The sequence below is a fragment of the Ornithorhynchus anatinus genome, chromosome 9, assembly GCF_004115215.2.
Source record: "Ornithorhynchus anatinus isolate Pmale09 chromosome 9, mOrnAna1.pri.v4, whole genome shotgun sequence".
Classification (NCBI taxonomy): Eukaryota; Metazoa; Chordata; class Mammalia; order Monotremata; family Ornithorhynchidae; genus Ornithorhynchus; species Ornithorhynchus anatinus.
In genome coordinates, this window is record NC_041736.1 from 60,148,563 (window position 1) to 60,165,805 (window position 17,243).

At 58.9% G+C, this 17,243-nt stretch overlaps 2 protein-coding genes across 4 annotated transcripts in view; one reads left to right on the plus strand and one right to left on the minus strand.

Moving 5' to 3' along the window:
- TTC7A (tetratricopeptide repeat domain 7A) overlaps positions 1 to 6,282 on the minus strand; it is a 32,743-nt gene extending 26,461 nt beyond the window's left edge. For both annotated transcript variants that reach the window (XM_029072148.1, XM_029072147.1), the window contains exon 1: positions 6,061 to 6,282. In XM_029072148.1, the coding sequence (XP_028927981.1) occupies positions 6,061 to 6,211 (151 nt within the window). In that variant the 5' untranslated portion in view covers positions 6,212 to 6,282. The remainder of the gene's footprint in view (positions 1 to 6,060) is intronic.
- A 4,351-nt stretch (positions 6,283 to 10,633) lies between these two features.
- Positions 10,634 to 15,711, plus strand: MCFD2 (multiple coagulation factor deficiency 2, ER cargo receptor complex subunit). Of its 2 annotated transcripts, none has more exons than XM_029071600.2 (4): positions 10,634 to 10,727; positions 14,486 to 14,629; positions 15,082 to 15,241; positions 15,338 to 15,711. In XM_029071600.2, exons 2-4 carry the CDS (start codon positions 14,502 to 14,504, stop codon positions 15,467 to 15,469), a joined length of 420 nt encoding a protein of 139 aa, XP_028927433.1. In that variant the 5' UTR covers positions 10,634 to 10,727; positions 14,486 to 14,501; the 3' UTR covers positions 15,470 to 15,711. The 2 variants fall into 2 exon arrangements, with proteins under 2 accessions (XP_028927433.1, XP_028927432.1); XM_029071599.2 differs by lacking the exon at positions 10,634 to 10,727 and adding an exon at positions 13,841 to 13,877.
- The last annotated feature ends 1,532 nt before the right edge of the window (positions 15,712 to 17,243 follow it).

Below are 17,243 nucleotides of genomic sequence, written 5' to 3' on the forward strand. Positions count from 1 at the left end.
GTTAAGCGCTCACTAGGTGCCAAGCGCTGTTCTAAGCGCCGATACGAGGTGATCGGGTTGTCCCACACGGGGCTCGCCGTCTTAATCCCCACTTGACGGATGAGGAAACCGAGGCCCAGAGAAGTGAAGTGACTTTCCCAAGGTCACGCGGCTGACAAGGCGCAGAGCCGGGATTAGAACCCAGGTCCTCTGGCTCGGGCTCTACCCGCTAGGCCGCGCCGCTTCTCAAGATGGCACACGACGGGAGAGGCCCTGGTGCCCGCTCGGGCGGAGCCGGGAGACCTCGCCGCTCACTGTGGACAGAGAATGTGTCCGTTCATTGTCGTGTTGACCTCTCCCAAACGCTTAGTGCGGTGCTCCGCACGCAGTAAGCACTCACTAAATACCGCTGACGGACTGATTTCCTGCCCCCACGGCGGAGGGTCCACTGGCAGGGAAGCGCTGGAGGCAGGGCGATATTTTTTTCCTCCTCCTTTCTGAGCTTTTCTAAGGAATGAATAATTTCTTAACTGAGTCTTTAAAGGTGATTCTTTCCCAGCCCACAGTTAATCCGGGTTCCGCTCTAACTCGGGAGCAAATCCAAATGGCACATCCACCTACACCCATCCCTCGGGTCATCCGGTTTGGTGCGGCTCACGTACACGTCCGCCCACGGAAACGGGCACCCACGGGCACACACAGACAATCCACTGATCCACCGACCTCTCTAACAATCATCATCATAATAATAATGGTTTCGTAGCCATGCGGGCACACAGAATCAGTTCCACTGACCCTCCAACATCCCTAATGACAATAATAAAAATGATTTGGTGCCCATTCACACACACAAAATCAATTCCTCCGACCCACCAACATCTCTAATGATGATAAAATTATGGTTTTGTACCCATGCACACACACACAATCAATTCCACTGACCCCCCAACCTCTCTAATAATAATAATAACGATATAATTTTCCCCCTTCAAAGTCCCTACTGAAGGCCTTCCCGGACTAAGCCCCACGTTTCCTCGGCTCCCCTGCCCTCCACATCTCCCTGACCGGCTCCCTTTTGGTCTTCCCCCCTTCCCCGCCCCTCAGCGCTTATGTATACGTCTGTACAAATCTATAATTCTGACAACGAATGCATCCAAAAACTGGACAGTGAAAAAACAGGACAGGAAGAACATCGATTCTTTAGAAATGTGGTTCTGAAAAAGGCTTTTGCGAATACCACGGACGGTCCGAAAGACGAACAGATGGATTTTGAAGCAAATTAAACCAAAGAGGCCTTTGGAAGGCCAAATGACTCGACTTCGATGAGCCTATTTGGGAGACATAATCAGGAGGACTAATTCCCTGGAGAAGACACTGATGCTAGGAAAAGTCCAGGGAAAAGGTGGAAGAGGCAGACGGGCGGCAAGATGGATAGAGACCCTAACCGCGATAAAGGAAGAACCGTTAGAAAGGTGGCAGAGGACGGGACGTTCTGAAGAAATTATATCCATGGAGTCGCTATGAATCGGAAATGACTCCACGGCACATATTAAATAATAATAATTACTATTTATTTAGAGAAGCAGCGCGGCTCAGTGGAAAGAGCCCGGGTTTGGGAGTCAGAGGTCATGGGTTCTAATCCCGGCTCCGCCGCTTGTCGGCTGGGTGACTTTGAGCAAGTCGCTTCGCTTCTCTGGGCCTCAGTGACCTCATCTGTCCTACGGGGATGAAGACTGGGAGCCCCATGTAGGACAACCTGATGACCTTGTATCTCCCCCAGAGCTTAGAACAGTGCTTCACACCTAGTAAGCGCTTAAATACAATATTATTATTTATATATATATATTAACATATATTAATGTGGGCAGCAGCGTGGCTCAGTGGAAAGGGCATGGGCTTGGGAGTCACAGGTCATGGGTTCGAATCCCGGCTCTGCCACTTGTCAGCTGTGTGACTGTGGGCAGGTCACTTCACTTCTCTGGGCCTCAGTGGCCTCATCTGGGAAATGGGGATGAAAACTGTGAGCCCCACGTGGGCCCACCTGATGACCCTATATCTCCCCCAGCGCTTAGAACAGTGCTCTGCACAGAGTAAGCGCTTAACAAATACCAACATTATCATCACTATGTATCTCCCCCAGTGCTCAGAACAGGGGTCTGCACACAGTAAGCGCTTAACAAATACCAACATCATTATTAAGACCGTGAGCCCCACGTGGGACAACCTGATGACCTCCCCGGCGCTTAGCCCAGTCCTTGGCACATAGTAAGCGCGTGCTTAACAAATGCCATCGTCACTGTTATTATTACTTGCTACTGAATGGCACTTCCCAAGCGCTCAGCACAGTGCTCTGCACCCAGCAGGGGCACAGTAAATCCGACCGAATGGAGGAATGAGGCAATGGGCCACAGTGGGGGCTTAACAAGTAGCATCACCATGGTGATTGGGATGACTTCCGGTGGGGGGGGGGGGATGGGCAGGGCGGGCCCACTTCCGCTCCGCAGGCCCCGCCCACCGGAAACCGGAAGTCCGCTGGGCCCCGGCCCTCCTCGTTTCCACCGCCCACCGGACGGGGGCGCTCTAGGAGGCTTCATTCATTCATTCATTCATTCATTCATTCATTCATTCATTCAATAGTCTGTATTGAGCGCTTACTATGTGCAGAGCACTGGTCTAAGCGCTTGGAATGGACAAACCGGTAACAGAGACAGTCCCTGCCCTTTGACGGGCTTGCGGTCTAATCGGGAGAGACAGAACAATGGCAATTAATATTTGATGGGAGTTACTGAGCGCTTACTAAATAATATTAGTGATGGGCCTTGTTAAGCGCTTCCTATGTGCCAGGCACTGTTCTAAGCGCTGGGGGGGAGGGGTACAAGGTGATGAGGTTGTGGGGCTCCCAGTCTTCATAATAATAATAATGTTGGTATTTGTTAAGCGCTTACTATGTGCAGAGCACTGTTCTAAGCGCTGGGGTAGACCCAGGGGAATCAGGTCGTCCCACGTGGGGCTCACAGTCTTCATCCCCATTTTACAGATGAGGTAACCGAGGCACCGAGAAGTGAAGTGACTCGCCCAAAGTCACCCAACTGACAAGTGGCCGAGCCGGGATTCGAACCCATGACCTCTGACTCCGAAGCCCGGGCTCTTTCCACTGCGCCACGCTGCTTCTCTTCATCCCCATTTGACAGAGGGCACTGAGGCCCACAGAATAATAATAATAATAATAATGATGGTGCTATTTGTTAAGCACTTACTATGTGCCAAGCCCTGTTCTAAGCACTGGGGGGATACAAGGCGATGAGGTTGTCCCCCATGGGGCTCCCAGTCTTCATCCCCATTTGACAGAGGAGGGCACTGAGGCCCACAAAATAATAATAATAACAGTGGTATTTGTTAAGCGCTTACTATGCACCGAGCACTGTTCTAAGCGCTGGGGGGGGGATGATACGAGGTCATCAGGTTGTCCCCCGTGGGGCTTCCGGTCTTCATCCCCATTTGACAGAGGAGGGCACTGAGGCCCACAAAATAATAATAATAATAATAGTGGTATTTGTTAAGCGCTTACTATGTGCCAAGCACTGTTCTAAGCGCTGGGGGGATAGAAGGTGATCTGGTGGTCCCACGTGGGGCTCACAGTTTTCATCCCCATTTGACAGATGAGGTCACTGAGGCCCAGAGAAGTGAAGCGACTTGCCCAGAGTCACCCAGCTGACAAGTGGCGGCGTCAGGATTTGAACCCACGGCCCCTGACTCCCAAGCCCGGGCTCCTTCCACTGAGCCACCCTGGTTCTGTGCAGGGGGCTGCACTAAGCGCTCGGGAGAGGCCAATCCAACCCTAAACGGACGCGGGCCCTCCCCACGACGAGCTCACAGTCCAGGGAGGAGGAGACAGACGTCGGGGCAAGTAAACAGTCATAATAATAAAAACGCTATTTCTGATCATAACAGTTTCTAATAATAATAACACCATTTCCAATAATCATAACGATAGCACCATTTCTAATGATAATAACCACAATGTGCACGAGAGGCAGCGTGGCCTAGTGGGCAGAACCTGGGAGTCAGAGGAACCTGGGTTCTTAACTCCTCTCTGCCAAATCAATTCGGTCACTTATTCGTATTTATCGCGCTTACTGTGTGCAGAGCACTGGACTAAGCGCTTGGGAAAGGCCAATCCAACACTAAACAGCCACATTCCCAGCCTACGAAGAGCTCACAGTCTGCGGTGGAGGAGACGCACGTCACTACCAGTAAACAGTAACAGGAATAAAAACACAATTTCTGATCATAACACTATTTCTAATAATAATAACACCATTTCCAATCATAATAGAACCATTGCTACTGATGATGATGATGATAATCACGAAATGCAGGAGAAGCAGTACGATCTAGCGGGCAGGGCCCGGGGCCTGGGAGTCAGAGGACCCTGAGTTCTCAGCCGGGCTCTGCCATATTCGTTCATTCCTATTTATTGAGCGCTTCTTGTGTGCAGGGCACTGGACTGAGCGCTTGGGAGAGGCCAATCCAACACCAGACAGACACATTCCCCGCCCAGGACGAGCTCACAGTCTACCGTGGAGGAGACCGACATCAATTCAGGTAAATAGTAATAATAATAATAAAGACACTATTTCCGATAACACTATTTCTGTTAATAATAACGCGTTTGCACTAATAACTTTTCTCTACTACTAATAATGCCGATGACGCTGATAATCACAACGTGCATGAGACGCAGTATGACCCAGCGGGTAGGGCCCGGGAGTCAGAGGAACCTGGGTTCTCGACCCGGCTCTGCCCTATTCATTCAGTCCTATTTAGTGAGCGCCTACTGTGTGCGGGGCACTGGACTGAGCGCTTGGGAGAGGCCAATCCAACATTAAACGGACACACGCCCTCCCCGCGACGAGCTCACACCCTCCGGTGCGGGAGACGGCGGTACAAGCAGATAGTAATAATAATAAAGACCCCTCTTCTGCTAACGGGCACTGTTTCTAATCAGAACACCATTCCCAGTACTAATAATAGAACTCTCTCTGCTAATGCGTGGCTCAGTGGAAAGAGCCCGGGCTTTGGAGTCAGGGGTCATGGGTTCGAATCCCAGCTCGGCCACTTGTCAGCCGTGGGACTGTGGGCGAGTCACTTCCCTTCTCTGGGCCTCAGTTCCCTCATCTGCCAAATGGGGATGAAGACCGTGAGCCTCACGTGGGACCACCCGACGACCCTGTCTCTCCCCCAGCGCTTAGAACGGTGCTCTGCACCTAGTAAGCGCTTAACAAATACCAACATTATGATTATGATTATCATCAATGATGATGATGACAATCACAATATGCCCGGGAAGCGGTACGGTCCAGCAGTCGGGGCCCATCACAGTCTACAGGGGAGACAGACATCAGTACAAGAGAGAGAGAAGCGGCGTGGCTCAGTGGAAAGGGCCTGGGCTTGGGAGTCGGAGGTCATGGGTTCGAATCCCGGCCCTGCCCCTTGTCGGCTGTGTCACCGTGGGCCAGTCGCTTCACTTTCTCTGGGCCTCAGTTCCCCCATCTGTCAAATGGGGATGACGACCGGGAGCCCCACGTGGGCCCACCTGATTCCCCTGTGTCTCCCCCGGCGCTTAGCGCAGTGCTCTGCACGTAGTAAGCGCCTAACGAACACCGACGTTATTAACATTAAAACCACCATTTCTAATATCATTTCCAATTCTGCTAGAACTATATTTCCATCACTAACGATGATGCTAATCCTAACAGGCGGGAGAAGCAGCACGGCCTGGCGGCTAAGGGCCGGGGCCTGGCGCCGTCTACAGTGGAGACGGACGTCAGTACAAGAGTAATCAGCATAAAAACGACTTTTCGAATAATAATGCCACCACCATCTCCACTGAGAAGAGAATGATTTCCATTGACGACGACGACGTCGTCGTGCGGGGGAGGCGGTAAGGCCTAAGCCGGGGGGAAGCCGGGAGTCGGAGGGGCCCGGTCTGCCGGCCCGGCTCGGCCCCATCCCTCTTTGCTATGTACTGAGCGCTTCCTGGGCGCGGAGCAGTGGGCCGAGTGTTGGGGCGGGTCTCACCGGTGTGTCCGGCGGCGGGGGCGGCGAAGGCGAGGGTCTGCAGCTGGAGGACGAGGGTGGGCACGGGGCCCCAGTGGCAGCGGGCCCGGCAGCGCTCCAGCTCCGCCTCCACCTTCTGCCGGGACCAGCCCGGGACCCCCGACGCCGACATCCTCCCCACACGGACCTCGGCCGCTCTGCTCCTCCTCCTCCTCCTCCCCTCTTCCTCCTCCTGCTGCTCCTCCTCCTCCTCTCTTCCTCCTCCTCCTCCCTTCCTACTGCTCCTCCTCCTCCTACTGCTCCTCCTCCTCCTACTGCTCTTCCTGCTCCTCCTCCTCTCTTCTTCCTCCTCCTGCTCCTCCTCTCTTCCTCCTGCTCCTGCCCCTCCTCCTCCTCTCTTCCTCCTCCTCCTGCTCCTCCTTCTCCTGCTCCTCCTCTCTTCTTCCTCCTCCTGCTGCTGCTCCTCTCTTCCTCCTGCTCCTCCTCTCTTCTTCCTCCTCCTGCTCCTCCTCTCTTCCTCCTCCTCCTGCTCCTCCTCCTCTCTTCCTCCTCCTTCTCCTGCTCCTCCTCTCTTCTTCCTCCTCCTGCTGCTGCTCCTCTCTTCCTCCTGCTCCTCCTCTCTTCCTCCTGCTCCTCCTCTCTTCTTCCTCCTCCTGCTCCTCCCCTCTTCCTCCTGCTCCTGCCCCTCCTCCTCCTCTCTTCCTCCTCCTCCTGCTCCTCCTCCTCTCTTCCTCCTCCTTCTCCTGCTCCTCCTCTCTTCTTCCTCCTCCTGCTGCTGCTCCTCTCTTCCTCCTGCTCCTCCTCTCTTCCTCCTGCTCCTCCTCTCTTCTTCCTCCTCCTGCTCCTCCTCTCTTCCTCCTCCTCCTGCTCCTCCTCCTCTCTTCCTCCTCCTTCTCCTGCTCCTCCTCTCTTCTTCCTCCTCCTGCTGCTCCTCCTCTCTTCCTCCTGCTCCTCTTGCTGCTCCTCCTCCTCTCTTCCTCCTCCTTCTGCTCCTCCTCCTCCTACTGCTGCTCTTCCGCCTCTCTTCCTCCTCCTTCTCCTGCTCCTCTCTTCCTCCTCCTTCTCCTGCTCCTCCTCCTGCTGCTCCTCCTCTCTTCCTCCTCCTTCTCCTCCTCCTCTCTTCCTCCTCTCCTGCTGGTCCTGGTCCTGGTCCCGCCCCGGGCACGTCACAAGGCTGTCTGTCTGTCTGTGTGTGTGTGTGTGTGTGTGTGTGTCTGTCTATCTGTCTGTGTGTCCCCGGGGGGTCCGGGCCCTCACGCATTGATGCAATCGTATTTCTTGAGCACCGACTCTGCGCTGAGCACTGGACTAAACGCTTGGAAAGGCCAGCCCGGCGACGGAGAGGGACCGTCCCTGCCCAAAGAGGGGCTCACGGCCTAAACGGGGGAGCCAGACAGCAAAGCGAAGGAGAACCAGGCAGCCTCAGCAAGATAAATTCATTCCATCGTGTTGATTGAGCGCTTACTATAATAATGTCGGTGTTTGTTAAGCGCTTACTAGGCGCCGAGCACCGTTCTAAGCGCCGGGGGAGACACGGAGGAATCAGGTTGTCCCACGTGGGGCTCACGGTCTTCATCCCCCTTTTACAGAGGAGGTAACTGAGGCACAGAGAGGTTAAGTGACTCGCCCACAGTCACCCAGCTGACGAGTGGCCCAGCCGGGATTCGAACCCGTGACCTCTGACTCCAAAGCCCGGGCTCTTTCCACTGAGCCACGCTGCTTCTCCCAACCCAAAGTCACACAGCTGACAATGTGGCGGAGCCGGGATCCGAACCCTTGACCTCTGACTCCCAAGCCCAGGTTCTTTCCACTGATAATAATAATAATGTTGGTATTTGTTAAGCGCTTACTATGTGCGGGGCACTGTTCTAAGCGCTGGGGTAGATACAGGGTCATCAGGTTGCCTCACGGGAGGCTCACAGTTAATCCCCATTTTACAGAGGAGGGAACCGAGGCCCAGAGAAGTGAAGTGACTCGCCCACGGTCCCACAGCTGACGAGTGGCAGAGCTGGGATTCGAACCCATGACCTCTGACTCCCAAGCCCGGGTTCTTTCCACCGAGCCACGCTGCTTTGCAGAGCACTATGCGCAGAGCACTGGACTAAACGCTTGGGATGGACAACTGGGCAACAGATAGAGACCATCCCTGCCCAAAAGACGGGCTCCCGGTCCAAACGGGGGAGACGGACGGCAGAACCAAACGAAAACAAGACCACCTCATCGAGATCAATAGAAGGAAGGGGGTGGACACCTCATTAACAAAATAAATAGGGTGATAAATAATATATACAGGTGATCACGGTGCTGAGGGGAAGAGCAGAGGGTGGGGGGGGGGGAGCAGGCTCCGTCTGGGAAGGCCTCCTGGAGGAGGTGAGCCCTCAGTAGGGCTTTGAAGAGGGGAGGAGAGCCAGTCGCCGCCTGGCGACGGGGGAGGCGCCTACCACACTGCCTCGTCCCTACTAGCCGCTCCCTGAGGCTGGCACCGACCGGGCCTCAGTGACCTCCCCTGGAAAAGGGGGATAACCTCATCTCCTTCTGTCTACCGCAGCGTTTAGAACGGTCCCTGACACAGAGTAAGTGCTTGACAAATACCACAGTTATTATTATTAGGACTCCACTTCTCAGGGCCTCAGTGACCTCGTCTCTAAAATGGGGATGAAGACTGGAAGCCCCACGGGGGGCAACCGTATCGCCTTCTGTCTACCGCAGCGCTTAGAACGGTCCCTGACACAGAGTAAGTGCTTGACAAATACCACAATTATTATTTTGACTCCACTTCTCAGGGCCTCAGTGATCTCATCTCTAAAATGGGGATGAAGACTATAAACCCTACGGGGGGCAACCGCATCGCCTTCTGTCTACCGCAGCGCTTAGAACGGTGCCTGGCACAGAGTAAGTGCTTGACAAATACCACAATTATTATTATTTCTCCTCAGGACCTCAGTGACCTCGTCTCTAAAATGGGGATGAAGACCGTAAGCCCCACGGGGGGGCAACCGCATCGCCTTCTGTCTACCGCAGCGTTTAGAACGGTGCCTGGCACAGAGTAAGTGCTTGACAAACACCACAGTTATTATTATTATGACTCCACTTCTCAGGGCCTCAGTGACCTCGTCTCTAAAATGGGGATGAAGACTGTAAGCCCCACGGGGGGCAACCGCATCGCCTGTCTACCGCAGCGCTTAGAACGGAGCCTGGTACAGAGTAAGTGCTTAACAAACACCATCCGTATTATGATCCCTTCACTGCTCTGTGCCTCAGTGACCTCATCTGTAAGATGGGGATTAACTGTGAGCCTCACGTGGGACCACCCGATGACCCTGGATCTCCCCCAGCGCTTAGAACGGTGCTCGGCACATAGTAAGCGCTTAACAAATAGCATCATCATTAGCAGTAGTAATACTTCACGTCTCTGGGCCTCAGTGATCTCATCCGGAAAAGGGGGAACAAGACTGGGAGCCCCACGGGGAACAACCTGACTACCTTGTACCGAACAGTGCTTAGAACAGTGCTTGGCACATTGTAACCGCTTAAATACCATCATTATTATTATTATTATTACTATCCTTCTCTGGGGCTCAGTAACCTCATGGGTTCTAATCCCAGCTCCGCCGCTTGCCAACTGTGTGACTTTGGGCAAGTCACTTCACTTCTCTGGGCCTCAGTCTCCTCATCTGGAAAATGGGGATGAAGCCTGGGAGCCCACGTGGGACCACCTGATGACCCTGTCTCTCCCCCAGCGCTTAGAACGGTGCTTTGCACATGGTAAGCGCTTAATACCAACAGTATTATTATTATTTGACAGATGAGGGGACCGAGGCCCAGAGAGGTGAAGTGACTTGGCCCAAGGTTGTCCCCGACAGTGGGCGGGGGTGGGATTAGAACCCACGTCCCTCCGCCTCCCAGGCCCGGTGTCAAGTCATTTAACTTCTCTGGGCCTCAGTGACCTCATCTGTCAAATGGGGATGAGGACTGTGAGCCTCACGTGGGACAAACTGATGCCCCTGTATCTCCCCCAGCGCTTAGAACAGTGCTCGGCACATACTAAGCGCTTAGCAAAGACCAACATTATAATTATTATTTGTCCATTCCAAGCGCTTAGAACAGTGCTCTGCACATAATAAGCGCTTAACAAAGACCAACATTATTATAATTATTATTTGTCCATTCCAAGCGCTTAGAACAGTGCTCTGCACATAGTAAGCGCTTAACAAAGCCCAACATTATTATTATAATTATTATTTGTCCATTCCAAGCGCTTAGAACAGTGCTCTGCTCATAGTAAGCGCTGAATAAATACTATTGAATGAATGAATGAATGAATGAATGAATGAATAGGCCGCTTGGCCAGGGTGGAGGCGTCTCCTAGCAACCGGTTTTCCCACTGGCCTCCGCGCGCGGGGAGGGAGAAATGGGCGTGGCCCCGCTCGGGGGGGCGGGGCTTCGAGGCCACGTGGAGCCACCAGAAGCGTCCGCGAGCCCAGGTCGGGGGGGAGGGGGCGCGGCCGCCAATGGGAGGGCGGGAGGGGCCGGCGCGTGCGCAGAGGCGGCGGGAGGAGGGGGCCGGCGCGTGCGCAGAGGCGGCGGGGGGGGAGGGGGCGGGTCCGGGCGGGCGGACGGTGGCCGGGCAGGGCCAAGAGAGGAGGGTTGGCGGCAGGACCGGCCGCTGGGCGGGCGACGGAGCGGAGGTATGGACCCCCCTGCCCCTCCCCCGATGGCTTGAGGTCCGGGGGGGCGGTCCCGGGGAAGCTGCAGCGCCCCCTTCCGGCTGGCCCGCCCCCCCCCACCCATGGCTCCCTGGCAAGACCCCGGGCTGGGGAGTCACGGGTGGTGGGTTCGAATCCCGCCTCTGCCCCTTGTCAGCCGGGTGACCTCGGGCGAGGCACTTCCTTCTCTGGGCCTCAGTTTCCTCATCTGTCAAATGGGGGTTAACTGTGCGAGCCCCACGTGGGACCACCGGATCACCTCGTCCCCCCCCCCCCCCCAGCGCTTAGTACAGTGCTTGGCACATAGTAAACGCTTACAAAGACCAATATTGCTGCGTGCCAAGCACCGTGACCTCGAGTGACTCACTTCACCTCCCTGGGCCTCAGTTCCCCCATCTGAAAAATGGGGATGAAGACCCTGAGCCCACCCCAGTGCTCTGACCAATGATCTGGCACAGAGGAAGCGCTTAGTAAATACCAACATTATCATTAAAGCGCTTACAATGTGCCAAGCACTGTTCTAAGCGCCGAATGTGTGACCTTGGGCGAGTCAAGCAGAGAAGCAGCGTGGCTCGGCGGCAAGAGCCCGGGCTTGGGAGTCAGAGGTCATGGGTTCGAATCCCGGCTCTGCCACTTGGCGGCTGTGGGACTGTGGGCGAGTCACTTCCCTTCTCTGGGCCTCAGTGACCTCATCTGTCAAATGGGGATGAAGACCGGGAGCCCCACGGGGGACGACCCGATTCCCCCGTGTCTCCCCCAGCGCTTAGAACGGTGCTCGGCACATAGGAAGCGCTTAACGGATACCGACGTTATTATTATTATCATCACTTGGGTAGACCCCGGAGGCAGAAGGTCATGGGTTCCAGTCCCCGCTCGGTCCCTTATCAGCTGGGTGACCTTGAGCAAGTCATTTTCACTTCTCTGGGCCTCGGTGACCTCATCTGGAAAATGGGGAGGAAGACAGTGAGCCCCACGGGGGACGGGGACCGTGTCCAACCCGTTCACGCAGTGCTCAGTACTCATAATAACCAATAGGAATAGTAGGCGCTAGTACAATAATTAGTGTTAGTGATGATTATTATTATTATTATTATTGCACAAAGACCAACATTATTATAGTAAGCCCTTCACCAACACCATAATTAGTCTCATCCTTCACTTCTCCGGACCTCAGTTCTCCGTCACACGGAGATCAAGACCCAGGTGGGACAGGGACTGTGTCCGGCCTCGGCGCTTAGCACGGCGCCCGGCGCTCAGTAAGTGCTGCACAAGTCATAATAATAACGTTGGTATCCGTTAAGCGCTCGCTACGTGCCGAGCACCGTGCTAAGCGCCGGGGGAGAGACGGGCTCGTCGGGTGGTCCCCCGTGAGGCTCCCGGTCTTCGTCCCCATTTGACAGATGAGGTCACCGAGGCCCGGAGAAGTGAAGCGACTCGCCCACGGCCACGCGGCTGGCAAGCGGCAGGGCCGGGATTCGAACCCGTGACCTCTGCCTCCCAAGCCCGGGCTCTTTCCGTGGAGCCACGCTGCTCAGCATTTTTAAAAACCAAAGCCGGGTCCAGCGGGGCCCCTCTGCAGGATACGGTTCCCCCGCCCTCCCCGGAGCCGCCGGAGGGGCAGAGCCCTGGCGGTCTGTCACCCCCGCTTCCCGAAGGGCCACCTCCGGGGGGTGGGAGCTCCGTGTGCTGCTTAATCAATAATGATAATGATAACAACTGCTATTTGAGCAAGTGCGCTCTGCAACCGGAAGAGTACTAGATGCAGAGCGCTGTGCTGAGCGCTTGGGAGAGTTCGATTCAACGGAATGAGCATTCCCTGCCCGTACCGAGCTTCGGGTCCGGGGGGGGGACGGGCGTTAATAGGAGTCACGTGTATGAATAGATAAGCCATCCTGTACCTACCCGGCGCGGCTCAGTGGAAAGAGCCCGGGCTTGGGCGTCGGAGGTCGTGGGTTCGGATCCCGGCTCCGCCGCCTGCCAGCTGGGTGACTTGGGGCCAGTCACTTGGCTTCTCTGGGCCTCGGTGACCTCCTCTGGAAAATGGGGATGAAGACCGGGAGCCCCACGGGGGTCAACCTGATGACCTTGTATCCCCCCAGCGCTTAGAACGACGCTTGGCACATGGTAGGCGTTTAACAAATGCCGTCGTTATCATTATTATTATTATTATTATTAACCCCCGTTTTAATAAGGTTTCTGTGGCCTTGTGGGCTAGTGAGGTTGCACTTGGGAGACGGATAAGGAAGCTGATGCAATTTGCCTTTAGCCTTTGGGAAGGACCCAGAGTCCCGGCGCGACCTTCCCCCCTCCCCCCCAGCTGGATTGATTTTTCTTTTTCTCTGTGGAAAAATCGATGGGGTTTTTCTTTTTCCCCCTCCTCTCACTCGCGAACAGCCCTTCTGTTTAATAATGATGGCGTTTGTTAAGCGCTTACTACGTGCCAAGCACCGTTCTAAGCGCTGGGGGATTACAGGTGATCGCTTCGTCCCCCGTGGGGCTCCCAGTCTTCCTCCCCATTTTCCAGATGAGGTCACCGAGGCCCAGAGAAGCGAAGTGACTGGCCCGAGGTCACCCAGCTGACAAGCGGCGGAGCTGGGATTCGAACCCACGACCTCCGACTCCCGAGCCCGGGCTGTTCCCACCGAGCCACGCCGCTTCTCTAGAAAGAGATGTCTGGTGGTTCCCTGTCCCGTCCGCCCCAGCCCGGACCCGCCGTGGGGTCCGCGCTAGTGGTAAGGGGAGGCAGGAGATCTGGGTTCCAGTCCGGCTTCGCCCCTCCCCGCTGGGAGTTGTCCAAGGTTATCCAGCAGACCGGGGGGGGGGGGGGGGGGGGGGCGGGGGCGGGACGAGAGCTCCCGGACAAGTCACTTCACCTCTCTGGGCCTCGGTTTCCTCATCTGTAAAATGGGGGAGGGGGAGGCAAGCCCCGCTCTCCCCACTTAGAGAAGCCGCGTGGCACAGTGGCGGGAGCCCGGGCTTGGGAGTCAGAGGTCATGGGTTCGAATCCCGGCTCTCCCTCTTGTCGGCTGTGTGACTGTGGGCGAGTCCCTTCCCTTCTCTGTGCCTCGGCGACCTCCCCCGTCAAACGGGGGTGAAGACCGTGAGCCCCACGTGGGACGACCTGATGACCCGGTATCCACCCCGGCGCGCAGAACAGTGCTCTGCACGTAGTAAGCGCTTAACAGATCCCAACGTCATTATTGTCGGCACACTCGCTCTGCGCCCTTTATTCACTCCTCCCTCGGGCCCGCCGCGCTTACCTCCATAAGCGTAATTTTTAAAATTTCCCTTACCCCCCTCTGGGCCGTAAGCTCGCGGTGGGCGGCGAACGCGTCCGCCAACTCCGGCTCCTCCCAAGCGCCCAGGACGCCGCTCGGCCCCAAAGCGATAACGGCCGACGGACGGTCGGGTGGCTCGGACGCCCCCCCCCCCCGGGTCCGGAGCCCGGATCTGGGGAACGTGCCCCGCGCCGGGGGTCTCGGGCGCCTCCCGGCCCCGCTCCTTCCCGTGAGCGGAGCGGGCGTTGAGCCCGTGGGCGTGGGCGGGTCCGGAGGGGGCCCGGGGAGTCCAGGCGCTTCGTACGGCGCTTCGCACGCCGCAGGTGCTCGGTGGGATCGAGCGAAGGAAGCCCCGCCCTCGGGGCACGGCCGGCCGCCGGGCCGGGGCCGCCGTCCACCCCCGGCTCCGCGCTCGGCGTCGCCTTCCGGCTCCCGAGACGGTTCCCCGTGTCCGTCCTCCAGCCGGGGACCCGGAGACATGCGCTCCTCCACGCGCGTCACCCTCGTCGCCGCCTTCCTCCTGTGCGGCCTCGGCTCGGCCGAAGAGCACGCGGACGGCCGCCCCCGGGGCGGCCGTCTGGACCGGAGCACGGTGCAGGACAAAGAGTGCGTAGCGGGGCGGCGGGGAGGGGTGGGGCGGGGGCGTCCACCATCCCCCCGCCCGAGACTCCGTCCCCCCTCGGTGCCGACCTCCTCCCGCTCCGGCGGTCCGGGACGACGGCGTCGGCCGTCTGCCCTCCGCGGGCGCGGGCGGCCCCGGCCCGATCGGGCCCGCGGGAGGGAGGGTCCCCGGCGGGGGCCCGGGGGGAGGGCCGGCCGCCCCCGGGGAACGCCCGGGGCCTCCCCGAAAATCCCCGGGCCGGGCCGACCGGAGCGGCCGGGCGGCACCCCGCCCGCCCACGGGGAGCGAAGGCCGGGGAGGCCGAGGCGGGCCGGGACCCGGGCCGTCCCTCGGCTCCGGCGCCGCCGACCGGCCGGCGGCCGCGGGGGAGGCCCGGCGGGTCCCGCCGCCGGACCGAGGGCGCCTCCCTCCCACCCCCCGCCCCGTCCCGCCCCAGCCACATCCTGGAGCACCTAGACGGCGTCATCGACAAGCCCGAGGCCGAGATGTCCCCTCAGGAGCTCCAGCTCCACTACTTCAAGATGCACGACTACGACGGCAACGACCTGCTGGATGGGTTGGAGCTGGCCACGGCCATCAGCCACGTCCACAAGGAGGTGAGGGGGCGAGGGGCCGCCGCCCCGGGGGGCGAGGGGCGGACCCCCGGCGGGACCCCCCCCGCCCCAGGACCGGCCCGGCTCTCTCTCCGCCAGGAAGGGAGCGAGCGGGTGCACGTGATGCGGGAGGAAGAGCTGACCGGCCTGATCGACGACGTCCTCCGGGACGACGACAAGAACGACGACGGCTACATCGACTACGCGGAGTTCGCCAAGTCCCTGGAGTAGGCGGCCCCGCGCCCGCTCCAGGCAGGGGCGTCCGTCCGCTCGGCGGGTCGGCGTGCCCCCCCGCCCCCTCCCCCGGTCGGAACCGCCCGTCGGACCGGCCGGATCCGGAACCCCGAGGCCCCCGACCCGAGTGGGTCTGCGGGGGAAGGCCCGTGCCCGGTCTCAGGTGAGCCGGGGTGGACGTCGGTGTCGCCCCGTCGCGCCTTTCGCTGTTTTTCCTTTTAAAGGACTCCCGCCCTGACCCTCCCCTCTGTGCTTCTCCTTCATTTTCCGGCTCCGCCCGCAGGCCGGGCCCCCCGCCGGGCTCTCTCACGGGCCGGGTCCGCCTCGGCCTCGGCCGTCGGGCCGGGTGAAGCTCCGGACGGTCGGACGGGCGCCGCGGCCCGGCGGCTAGAGCCCGGCGGTCGGAAGGGCCCGGGTTCTCATCCCGGCCCGGCCGCCCTGTCTGCCGCGTGACCCGGGGCGGGTCGCTTCACTCCTCCGGGCCTCGGTTCCCTCGTCCGGGAAATGGGGATTGAGACCGCGAGCCCCGCCCCGCCCCCTCGATTTGCCTCTGTCCGCCCCGGTACCTCCGTCCGGTGCCTGGCGCGCAGTGGGCGCTTAACGGACACCTCAACCGTTATCGTCGTCATCAGTGTTATCATTGAATGGGGCCGGGCCGGAACGGACACGACACCGGGCCACAACACCAGCACAGACCCGCGGGGACCTTTGACGCGCGCTTTTTTCCAGCTCCGCCCTGCCGGGGGGACCTCCGGAGAGTGGGAGGACCGGCTCCGTTGTGGCCGTGTCTCCGGGCGGGACCGGAGTTCGGCCTGGACGGGCGGGTCTCTCCGCGTGCCTCCTGATCAGTCCGGGAGTTCGACTGATGGCCGGTGCTTGACATATAGTAAGCGCTTCTTATTATTTCATAAGCGCACGCTACGTGCCTGATCCCGTTCTAAGCGCTGGGGTCGATCCCGGCTCAGTCGGATCGGACACGGTCCCTGTCCCGCGTGGGGCTCGCCGCCTTAACACCCCCCCCCCCCCGTTCTAATAATGGTAACGACGGTATTTGTTAAGCGCTCACTGTGTGCAAAGCACTGTTCTAAGCGCTGGGGGGGGGGGGATACAAGGTCATCCGGTTGTCCCACGTGGGGCTCACAGTTTTCGTCCCCATTTGACAGATGAGGTCACCGAGGGCCCGAGAAGTGAAGGGACTTGCCCACGGTCGCAGGGCTGGCAAGCGGCGGAGCCGGGATTCGAACCCGCGACCTCCGACGCCCAAGCCCGGGCTCTTGCCGCCGAGCCCCGCTGCTTCCCTTTTACGGATGAGGGAACTTTTGAGGCCCGGAGAAGAGAAGCGGGTGGCCCCAAGGTCACAGAGCGGGCAGGTGGAGGAGCCGGGATTAGGACCCAGGTCCTTCGGCCTTCCGGGCCCGGGCTCTAACCGCGAGGATTATCGTCACGGAGGGCAGCGGGGAGGGGGGACGCGGTCGCGGGGGCCGGGTCGGCCTCGGAGGGGCTCCGCCCGGTCGCCGGGGCCGGGGGGACCCGAGGGGGGCGGGCGGGGACCCGTCCGGTCCGCGCCCCAAGTAGATTCCGATCCAAAGGCGTTCTCCGGCGGACGACGCCTTTCCAGAGCGGCGGGCCCGGCCCCGGGCGGGCCCGGCGGGTCTCCGGCCCCTTGGACCTCGCCAGCTCCGGCCACCGTTCTCCCCGTGGGCAGAGCCTAACGGGGCGCCCCCGTCCCAAACGGCCTCCCGGGCCGCGTGGCGATCCGGGCGCCGCTCAA

Excerpts from the sequence above, each read along its gene's own strand:
- MCFD2 (XM_029071599.2), top strand. Across the intron at positions 14,630-15,081 it reads AGCACGGTGCAGGACAAAGA|CCACATCCTGGAGCACCTAG; the intron begins GTGCGTAGCGGG and ends GTCCCGCCCCAG. Across the intron at positions 15,242-15,337 it reads TCAGCCACGTCCACAAGGAG|GAAGGGAGCGAGCGGGTGCA; the intron begins GTGAGGGGGCGA and ends TCTCTCCGCCAG.